Source organism: Crocuta crocuta, unplaced genomic scaffold (genome assembly GCF_008692635.1).
Source record: "Crocuta crocuta isolate KB4526 unplaced genomic scaffold, BGI_CrCroc_1.0 scaffold425, whole genome shotgun sequence".
NCBI lineage: Eukaryota > Metazoa > Chordata > Mammalia > Carnivora > Hyaenidae > Crocuta > Crocuta crocuta.
This window is the reverse complement of record NW_027531909.1, coordinates 1,335,522-1,347,109: the sequence shown is the minus strand read 5'-3', so window position 1 is coordinate 1,347,109 and position 11,588 is coordinate 1,335,522. Positions and strand designations below refer to the sequence as shown.

General features: G+C 40.6%; 1 protein-coding gene across 1 annotated transcript; it reads left to right on the top strand.

The window, feature by feature from the left end:
• The first annotated feature begins 9,709 nt into the window (after nt 1-9,709).
• On the top strand, nt 9,710-10,270 carry IFNB1 (interferon beta 1). The gene has a single exon (XM_077774674.1). It carries the CDS (start codon nt 9,710-9,712, stop codon nt 10,268-10,270), a length of 561 nt encoding a protein of 186 aa, XP_077630800.1.
• Nucleotides 10,271-11,588: the final 1,318 nt, after the last annotated feature.

Here is an 11,588-nt window from a genome sequence, read left to right as displayed (position 1 = left end):
GGGTTCGAGCCCCGAGTCAGGCTCTGTGCTGATAGCTAGCTCAGAGCCTGGAGGCTGTTTCAGATTCTGTATCTCCCTCTCTCTCTGCCTCTCCCCTGCTCATGCCGTCTCTCTCTCTCTCAGAAATAAATAAAACATTTAAAAAAATTAAAAAAAAAGAAAAAAGTTCAATGTCATTATTAGCCCACAACACTCATCTTCAGTTAGCCACCCAAATGGGTTCTTGTAAATATCAACATCAGCTGTTTCTCAATGTTTTGGTCACCAGACCCACCGGAACTGTTAAAATTATTGAGACCCTCTAGAGAGATTGTATTTATGTGGGTTACATTTATTGATATTTACTGATATATACCATGTGAGAAATTAAAATGGAGAAAATTTTAAATATTCATTCTTTTTAAAATGGCAAAAATAAACCTATTACAACTTAACGTAAAAAATATTTTTATTAAAAATACACTTGCCAAGGCAAAAAAAGAAATAAGGAAGCACATTTTAAAGTTTTGCACATCTCTTTAATGTCTGGCTTCATAGCAGACAACTGCGTTCCCATGTCTACTGTGCATTCAATCTGCTGTGATATGTTGTTTGTTTCAAGTCTTTGGAGGAAATCCAGTCTCACACAGATATGCACTTGGCAAATGGAGGAGCTTGTAGAATGCTTAAAGAGTCTCTGGGAACCCTCGAGGTACCCAGACTACCCTTTGAGAACCACTCATATACATCATCATCACAGAAGGTTGGAAGGATACTTACTGCCCTCAGTGAGTTTGAATTACTGTTTGTTCATCTGCCTTTTTTCCAATTCTGCTTATTTTCATTATAGTTTAGAAAACCAAGCAGAATTGGAAAACGCAACACTCATGTGGCTGATATTGCTCAGGATTATCAGCTAAAAGGTTTAGGTAAGGGTATGTGTTCAGTCACAGCTTTGATTCTTGTTTACTAACCGTCTTTCATTGTGAAATACAGCAATCATACACAAAAATGCACAAAAGATGAGTAAAAAGTTTAATGGATATTTAAGGCAAATACTCACGTAGCCAACAGCCAGTGAAAATAATCTAATTTCATGGCATTCCAAAAGCCGCACCACCGTTACCATCCAGTGTGCCCTTCTTGGGTAGAACTCCAACCCTCTGTATTAAAGGGAGCCGCTATCCTGAATTTTATGGTAACCATGTCCTCACCTTGCTTTCTAATGTTACCTTGAATCAACCCAGTCCAAGTCGGCCTGTTTTTTAAATTTTTTTAAATGTTAATTTATTATTGAGATAGAGAGAAAAAGAGCATGAGTGGGGGAGGGGAGAGAGAGACACACACAGAATCCAAAGCAGGCTCCAGGCTCTAAGTTGTCAGCACAGAGCCTGACGCAGGGCTCGAACCCACAAACCGTGAGATCATGACCTGAGCCGAAGTCAGATGCTTAACCAACTGAGCCATCCAGGTACCCCGAGTTTTGCCTGTTTTTAAACTTATATAAGTGGAATATATGTATTCTTTCGAGTATAGTTTTTTTCATTCACCATTATGAGATTTGTGAGATTCAGCCTTGTTTACACATATGATTGTGGTTCTTCATTTTTGTTGTTATTTATGATCCTATTACATGCCTGGACTGCAATATATTTATTCATACAACTTTCATGGAGTATTTGGAATGTTTCTAGTTTGAGACTATTATGTATAGTGTTGCAATGAATATTTTTGTGTGTATAGCCTGATGCAAATCTGTGCCATTTTTGCCCCCCAGGGTAATTCCTGAAAGCAGACTTACTGGGTCATAGGCCATGCATATTTTCATCTTTGCTAGATAAGGGCATCATATTTTCCGAAGTAGCTGGACAAATTTACACATTCAACAATAGCAGATGAGAGTCTCTTTTATTTACGTTGTTATCACACTTGATATTTCCAGTCCTCCCTCTAATTATTTTACACAGAACCAACGTATTTGTTTATCCAAAAATCTGAAAAATCAATAAAAAACTTTTAGACATAATTTTTCCAAAGTTGTCTAGGTACAAAGTCAAAATTAGTAACTTTCATATATGTGTGTGTGTGTTATTTATATATATATGAAAATGTATGAGTTAGTCCTGTTCAAAATTAGAAAATAATGAAAAATCATTTCGTTTATAATTACAACAATAATAAAGCATAAAATACATTGAAGTAGGAAAGAATACACGAGATATAGAAGCAGGCCAACAGTAAAATTTTATTGGAAGACGTTTTAAAAATAGCTCAATAAAATTACGAGATTCACCATTTTTCCTTATGAAATGATTAATAAATATTTAGTAAATGAATGTGTGTTTTTCAAGTGGAGGCTGGCATTGGTGGCCTCCTACTGCGGAGGCTGATTTCCCTTCTTAATGATATTGCTCAGCCCACCAAATGCCTAAATGTCCCTTGCTCTCCTACAAAATGAATAAATGAGAGAAGTTGCTTAATCCTCACTGGTGATTCAAGTGAAAAAATTTAGTCTCACTTTAAGAGAAAAAACTATGTAATGCTTTTCATAGGTTCTTGGCCATCCTACTTGAATCAAAAATGTAGGTGTAGACTCATGTTTAGAAGTCAAGAGACGGGTACCTGGGTGGCTCAGCTGGCTAAGCGTCAGACTTTGGCTCACGTCATGATCTCGTGTTTTGTGAGTTTGAGCCCCGCGTCGGGCTCTCTACTGACTCCAATAAACTAGAGGAATGAAACTAAAATAAAAGACAGTGTCTTACAAAGGAAGAGACTTTAACCCATCCATAGATAGCCTCCTGCCGTGATTGTCACCAGATCCTCTGGAGAAGGGGTAGAGGAGAAATTTCATGAAAGAGACCAGAGGAGTGGACTAGGGAGCACCTCGTGAAGACAACAGCCAGAACTGGGAAGAGGACACAAGGAAGAAACCAGAAAAAAATAATTCCCTTTTTATTATTCTGCATCCTCCCCTTTTCTTCCAATCCCCTAGCTATGCTTTCATCTCTGACTTCCACAGCCACGGGAGTCTCCTAATGGGGGTTCTTCTTGCCTCTCCTCGCTCCAGTTCACCTCCAATATTTCTGCCTACTCTTCTGCCCAGGGCAAAGCTCCAGTCTCCCCGTTGCCCCCAAGATATCTTGAATTAAGCAAGTACAAATGCTACAGTCTTGCATTCCAGAGCCTCATGATACATCCTGAGCTCACTTTTCCATGTTCAGTCCCTTTGACTCCTAACACGTAGCCTGTCCACAACCTGAAGCTCCTTCTGGTTGCTCCTTGCAAATTTGTCCATCTCCCGGCCCTGTTCATGCTGCCTCTCCATCTAGAGCTGTACTGGGTGTTAGGGCAGCCACTAACCCCAGCTGGTGCACTGAGCACTTAATTAGTCCAAATGGAGCTGTACTATGAAAGCAAAAATATGCATCATATTTTGAAGATGGTATGAGAAAGATGAGTATAACTATCTCATTAGTAACTATATTGATTACATGTTAAAGTGATACTATTTGGATATTTATGTTAAATAAATATACCTCTAATATTAACTTTACCTTTTTTAATGTTTCTTTTTACCCTTTTATTTTTTTTAAAATGTTTTATTTATTTCTAGGAGAGAGAGAGAGACAGCGTGAGCAGGGGAGGATCAGAGAGAGAGGGAGTCACAGACTGAAACAGGCTCCAGGCTCTGAGCTGGCTGTCAGCACAGAGCCCGATGCGGGGCTCGAACCCACGAACCGTGAGATCATGACCTAAGTGAAAGTCGGACGCTTAACCGACTAAGCCACCCAGGTGCCCCTCTTTTTACCCTTTTAAGGTAGCTAACTAGAAATTTTGAATGGTGTAGGTGGCTCCCATTGTATTTCTGTTGGACAGCATTGATCTAGAATGTGCTCTACCATACCACCTTCACTGCGACCATCACTTCTTCAGGCACACCATTTGCCTCCCATCAGCTGTAATTTATATGTCCTTTGAGAGCCACCACCGCCATCCTGGTTGGCACCCCATACCACCCTGAAGGCACTAGCTGTTGCATACTCCATATTCTATCTGTGGTATATGGAAAGAGCACAGGTTTGAATGCAGTCCACTCATACCTCTGTTGTACCTTGGGGTCATTACTTAGCCTCTTTGAGCCTCAATCTCATCCTCTGTAGAAGGGCAGTAATGATAACCCATCTCCAATGTGTACTGTGAGGGGACACCTGGGTGGCTCAGTCGGTTGGCGACCAATTCTTGGTTTTGGCTCAGGTCACCCTCTCACGGTTCCTGAGTCTGAGTCCTGCACTGGGCTCTCTGGCTGGTAGTGTGGAGCCCCCACTTGGGATCCTCTCTCTCCCTCTTCCTGTGCCCCTCTCCTGCTCACACACACACACTTTCTATCTCTCAAAATAAATAACTAAACTTTAAAGTTTAAAGTTTAACTTCAAAGAGACAGCATGAGTTGTGACATCTCTGACTCCTTGCATTGGCCTTTGTGTTATGAGCCACAGATGATTCCATTCTAATCCAAAGATCCTTTTCAAAAAGAAGAAACCCTGAAAAACTACTCAATGACTAACACAGCTGGGCATTTGAAAGTGGAATAGCTGAGACACTATTTTGATTTTTCTAAAATCCACTGTGAAGAACCCAGGTGATGGCTAAGCTTCTGTTCAGACCTGGCATGTGAAGGTCAAAGCCAGAGGGGATGAAATCAAGTCAGAACAACCAGAAAGGCGGGCGCTTATGGGCTCTTTTTTAGTGTAGGTTATTCTATAATGAAAGAACAGGTTCACTGGGAAAAACTGGAAAGCTACACAAAGCAAATAGGAAAAACTAGCCTCCTTTTGTTACACAAGTCAAAAAAACCAGTTTTTTTTAATTTAAAAAAAAATTTTGTTTTTGAAAGAGAGTATAAACGGGGGAGGGGCAGAGAGAGGGAGAGACACAGAATCCAAAGCAGGCTCCAGGCTCTGACTTGTCAGCACAGAGCCTGAAGCGGGGTGTGAATCCTTCAGGAATGGCGAGATCATGGCCTGAGCTGAAGTTGGATGTTTAACCAACTGAGCCACCCAGGCACCCCTATTCTGGCTATTTTTGAAGAAACAATCTTGCTCATTCTCCAAATATTGGCAGAAATCTGCATTTCCTTTGAGTGTACACTAGAGAACTTAGTTTCCCCCTGCCCTTTGCAAATCTTATTGATGAAAAATGATTACCTTGTTACTAGTTTGAATTACATTTCTTAGTAACATTGAGCACATTTTCATCTTTTATTGGCTCTTTAAATTTCTTCTCCTGATTTGGCTACTTACAAACTTTTCTATCTGATAGCTTTCTATTAATTTTAAAGGCTGTTTGTATGTCAAGAAAATTATCCCTTTCTCATTGTGTGAGAAATGTTTTTAATGTTGGTCTTCCTCTTTGAGTGTTTTTTTTTGTCATTTTGAAATTTATAATGTGTTTCTAGCCATATTAATTTCTCTCTATATAGTTTCATATATATGTGCATGTGTTATCCTGAGGAACATCTTCCTTACTCCAATATTTTTAAAAAATTACCAAGTTTTCTAGATTTTGGTTATTTTACCTCCTAATCAGTTTCATATAATGTTATATATACTATACCATATTATACCATCTTTGGTTTCCTGAAAATAATTCCCTTTGGCCAATATACTATTTTTTATCTACTGTTGCTAACATTTCCCCCCAGATTAAAGTTTTTCACCAGTGCCAGCGTTCCCCCAAACTTCTCGTTTCCTGAGATTCTTATCTTTTCAACAAAATGGAGACTTTTTCCTTTTATTTCTATTTTTTCCTACATATATTATTTTATTTCTGAGTTTGCCTAATTCTGATTTACTGTATTTTATCTCATTTCTTAATATTTTAAACTCCTTTGTTAACATGATGTTAAAATTTTGATCTGTTTTGCGTGCATGCGTTCCTCGTATATTTTCATTATTTACAAAGATATTTACTCCTCATTCACTTTTTTCTAATAATCATCTTGTATGAGTCTCAATCTTAATGCTATTCTGTTACTCCCTTTTATAGGAGCTTACTTTTCCTAAACTTCTAGAAGAATGGTTTGGTAGTTTCTCCTAACTTCACACAGCTCCCTCTTCTGTTGCTTTTGTGAAGTGTTCAAAAACATGGCTGCTTGCTTTGTGAGTTGTGCATTCCCAAACTGGTCTGGTTTTCTCTTTCCTTGCCTCTGTTGTTTCTTTCCTGCTCAAATTTGATTCTACTTCTAGCAGCTTCTCTTCCATGTAGGATCCTTTCCCAAATGGGAGCTGTGCCTGGTTGGTTTGAAAACAACTTATATCCTAGTCTATTCCAATGTCTTTCAGAATTTACTGAGGCCCCTCATACTTACTGGCTATTGATTTGGGCAAAATTCCAGTAAATACCTCTTGTCTATTTTGAGGTTCTCAAGTCCATTGCTTTTCCCTGCTTTCTCTCACACAGACGGTGCTACCAGACAGGTTTCATGGAATTTGATGGTTTGTCCTCATTGGCTTGCATTCTGTGGTTCACGTCAACAAGTTCTGTGTCAAATGGGATTTTGGTTTCTATCTAGTAGCGACACCTGTTTTTTGCAGGGGGACTAAGGGAAATTCAAAACTATACTGCCACCTTGGCCATCTTCCTGGAATCTTGTCCCCATATTTTTGGATTGTTGGCTACATCTTTTCAACTCTCCATACTCTGATTCATTTGAATGAATATCACTGGTATCTTTCCCACTCCCCCAACTTAGAAGGAAAGATAAATTGCTTCCTCTCCATCCCATTTAGAAGGCATTGCACCAACACAGCTCAAGCACAAATAAATTTTTTTGGAACAACTGAGACGTCACCAATAGATACTCCCTCATGGGGAGAGCTGATTACATATGGCCAGCTAAGAAGAAAGAATAGGGCTTGGGGAATATTTGGGAGATATGTTGAGCATATTGTAAAGATCAGAAGATAGGAAACATTGATGATGGGAAACCTGGAGCTCATCATTGCTGCTGGTTCATAAATCCACATTTACCCAGATACTTCCAGCCTCCACTTCAATTTGTTACAATAGGAGTAATGTCCCAGAACATTAAGCGTATATAGAAATCACCATCATCAACAGAATTGATACAACTATCTGAAAAATGATGGCGGATTTCTTCAAACATTTGAATCTGGTGCTGTCAGGAAAGGAGAGGATGCATTCTCTACCACTAGCTCCACAGTCTAAAATTTTCACAAGCCTCCTAACTGTTCTGCCTGTATCCATTCCATGCTCCCTACATTACTTATTGCTTACTGTAGAGAATTTCCCCCCAAATCTAATCAAGTTACTCCACCTTGCCTAAAACCTTTCCAGGGCTTCTATTGCTCTTTGAATTAAACCTGCGCTCTCTCTCGCGCGCGCACGCACACACACACACACACTTCTTAGCCAAGCCCTGTGCTATCTGATTCCCAACTGCCCTTTGACCTCATCTCAGGCCATTCTCTGACCACTCTCTGACTTGAGGGTCACATTTGCCTTTGGTCGAGTTCTTTACCCTTTAACTTTTGGTCAAGTTCTTCCCACCACAGGGCCTTTGCACATGCCTCTCCACCAGGCCTTCCTTTTGATTTCAGCTCCACAGTTACTATTGCAGCACAGGCTTCTCTGACCTCTCCTACTACCTATGTCCCCATGTCATAGGAACTCCTGGTACTATGAACCTTTCCTTTGTAACGTCACCATTGCATTTTACTTCTGTGTAATTCTTTGATTAATGTTCTTCTCCCCTCATTAACTGTACAATCCATGAAAGTGAAGATTATAATCTGTAGCACCTCAGATGAGTTCTTTGCACTCAGTGAGATTTTGGTAAGTTCAGGTTGAAAGATAATGCAAGGTTTTCTGAAAACTTAATAGTTATTAACTTTATTCTTATTTTTTATCTTATTTTATTAAGAATGTTTAAATGTTTATTTATTATTTTTGAGAGAAAGAGAGAGAGAGAGCGAGCATGATGGGGGAAGGGCAGAGAGAGAGGAAGACACAGAATCCAAAGCAGGCTCCAGGCTCTGAGCTGTTAGCACAGAGCCTGAGGTGGGGTTTGAACTCACAGACCTCGAGATCATGACCTGAGCCGATGTCGATGCTTAACTGACTGAGCCACCAAGGTGTCCCCAAAATCATTAATTTTAAATATAAAAACTATTACAAATTATTTTTGTATTAAAATCTTTAGAAATGTGAGGCACCTGGGTGGCTCAGTCGGTTAAGCGACAGAGTTCGGCTCAGGTCATGATCTCACGGGTCGTGGGTTCGAGCCCCGCATTGGCTCTGTGCTGACAGCTAGCTCAGAGCCTGGAGCCTGCTTCAGATTCTGTATCTCCTCTTCTCTCTGACCCTCTCCTGCTCATGCTATGTGTGTGTCTCTCTCTCAGAAATAAATAAAAACATTAAAAAAAAATCTTTAGAAATGTATCATATGCTTCCTGCTTATTTAGCAGAATATAAAAATATTAATTTAATTTTTAATGTTCTTCTCTTATTAAAATCAGTTACTATACTCTAGCAAAAAGAAAATGGCCTTAGAAATATTGAGATAGAGCCATGTGTTTCAACAGTAACATCTTCTGATTGCTTGATTGTTTTCCCTCCCATTTTCCTTCTAAACCTCTTTCTAAATTGTTGTTTGTATGAGAATGGAAAATCAGATGTTTAGGTTTGTTAGAAGAGTATACAGAATAAGGATACATTGGCCCTCGATATTGGTCACAAAAGACCCTATTAGGGGGCCCACAAACTTTTATGTATGGCTCACATAACATTCATTTTGTCTGTTTAGAGATATTGTTTAATCTCTAGTTTTCGGTTAAATTCTGGATAGTTGAAAGATTGCCAGATAAAACAGTAAATAAGGTTAGGGGCGCCTGGGTGGCTCAGTCAGTTAAGCGTCTGACTTCAGCTCAGGTCATGATCTCACAGTTCGTGGGATCGAGCCCCACATCGGGCTCTGTGCTGACAACTCAGAGCCTGGAGCCTGCTTTGGATTCTGTGTCTCCCTCTCTCTCTGCCCCTCCCCCACTCACACTCTGTCTCTCAAAACTAAATAGACATTTAAAAAATGTAAATAAGGTTAGGAAAGCTACATGGTGTCTTGCTGTGTATGGTTAAGGCCCTACAAAAAATACTAAGATCAACTTAGTTTTCATGCTATTCTATTTTACAGAGGCGAAAAAAAAGAGGTAGATGTCTTTTTTTAAATGATAAACTGCATATATTTATTGTTTTGTGACAGTGTAGTTGGGAGTTCAACTTAATTCTTAGGAAAAGAGAAAACTCTTCACACAAAGACCCCCTCCCCAAAAAACCATCTAATAAAACTAAAAAAATCTTTGCCAAATAGAAAGCACCCATGATGGTAGAGTCCTAAATGATTGGGCTTCTTTTTTTCCCTTAGTAATTGAGAATTCATTGAAATTATATAAAACATTAGAAATCCTCACACTTTGTGTATCTTAGTCCTAATGTATGCCATTTAAAGCAAAAGAGTTTTAGAGACTACTACTAACTTAAATGACATAGGAAAACTGAAAGGGAGAACTGAAAGTGGGAAATTCCTGTGAAATAGAAAGAGGGCCATCCTGCATAAATAGGCCATACTCATGGAAGAAGGGCATTCACACTGCAGACTCTACAAGCCTTTGCTTCAGCGCCCAGACGGTAGCAGGCAAGACTTCTTATTTGCATCATGACGGGCAGGTGCACCCTCCAAATCGCTCTCTTGGTGTGTTTCTCCACCACAGCTCTTGCCATGAGCTACAAGCTGCTCGGATTCCAGCTAAGAAGCAGCAGTTTGGAGTGTCAGGGGCTCCTGCTGAAGTTGAATGGAACCTCTAAAAATTGCCTCAAGGACAGGATGAACTTCGAGGCCCCTGAAGAGATTACAAAATCACAGCAGTTCCCGAAGGAGGAAGCCATATTGGTCATCCATGAGATGTTCCAGAAGACCTTTGATATTTTCAGTAGAAGTATGTCCAGCACGGGATGGAATGAGACCACTGTTGAGGACCTCCTTGTGGCGCTCCATTGGCAGAAGGAACGTCTGGAAACGATCCTGGAGGAAATCCTGGAGGAGGAAAACTTCACCTGGGACAATAAGCCCCTTCTGCACCTGAAGAAATACTACTTAAGGATCGTGCGGTACCTGAAGGCCAAGGAGTACAGCGTCTGTGCCTGGACAGTAGTCCAAGCAGAAATCCTCAGGAACTTTTTCTTCCTTGATAGACTTATCAATCATCTCCAAAACTGAGGCTCTCCCAGCCTGTGCTTCTGGGAATGGATGATGCTGACAACGATTTCAGGGATTCTTCAACCCACAGAGACTCTGTAAGCGACTGGCAGCTAATGTTCTGTGTCTGAAAGAACAAAGACTTTAAATTGTTTTATTAATATATGCATTAAGTTATTTTTCTATTTATTTAAAACTTCTTCCCTGGAAAATAAATTTTTTAATGAAACGAAAGTCAAAGGAGCTGTTTTCATCTTAACTCGATTCAATTACTGCTGTATTTGAAATTACAGAGCACCTGTTAGGGATTCTTCGCAAAATGTGCCCACAAAACAGCATAGTTTCTGGCCTCTGCCTTCGAGGAATATGAAATCCAAGGAAGCCATGTGGAATATATAAGAGTATAGATGATGCGGTAGCAGTTGCGGGGGGTGGGGGGGTAGACCTTTCAGGAGAATAAATGTGGTTTCACCTTCTTCAGAATTAAAATGGAAGAGGCAGGTAAGTGGCTCTGGAATTAGAACAGAGGGGGTACCTGGGTGGCTCAGTCGGTTAAATGTCTGACTTTGGCTCAAGTCACGATCCCACAGTTTGTGAGTTCGAGGCCCACGTCGGGCTCTGTGCTGACAGCTCAGAGCCTGGAGCCTGCTTCAGATTCTGTGTCTCCCTCTCTCTCTGCGAGACCCTCCCCCACTTGTGCTCTGTCTCTCAATAATAAATAAATGTAAAAGAAAATTAGAACGGGGGCCCTACTACTTCTCCTCTACTTCTGATCTGTGCCTCCAGGCTCTCTGACCCTGAAGTTAGAATCTGACTGGCTATCAGGGCAGCTAGAGGGATATTTCATTCAGCTCTTGTGTTTGCCCTAAACTCATTCCTGTCTTTTGCAGGATGCTCTGCTTGTCCCCCTCCCCACCCCCCCCAGAATTTAAAAATATTTATGTGCCCCCCCCCAAGCTAAGGATGGGAGGTCGCAGCCATTTCTGTGACACTGTTAAGTAGCAGTCCTTTTACTGTACTCGTCCTGGACAGCTAAGATGTACCGGTGTCTAGGGGCACCTGGGTGGCTCAGTCGGTTGAGTGTCCGACTTGGGCACAGGTTATGATCTCACGGTCCATGGTTTGAGCCCCGGGTCGAGCTCTGTGCTCACAGCTTGGAGCCTGGATCCTACTCCGGATTCTGTGTCTCCCTTTCTCTCTGCTTCTCCTCTGCTTGTACTCTGTCTCTGTCTCTCAAAAATAAGTAAACTTAAAAAAAAAAAAGATGTATGGATGTCTTAGAGGAGCTGGGGTCTCTGTCTGCTTCTAGGGCTCAAACCCCATAGGGAGAAAGAACTCT

Coding starts and splice junctions, on each gene's coding strand:
- IFNB1 (XM_077774674.1), top strand. CDS start 9,710: ATGACGGGCAGGTGCACCCTCCAAATCGCTCTCTTGGTGTGTTTCTCC.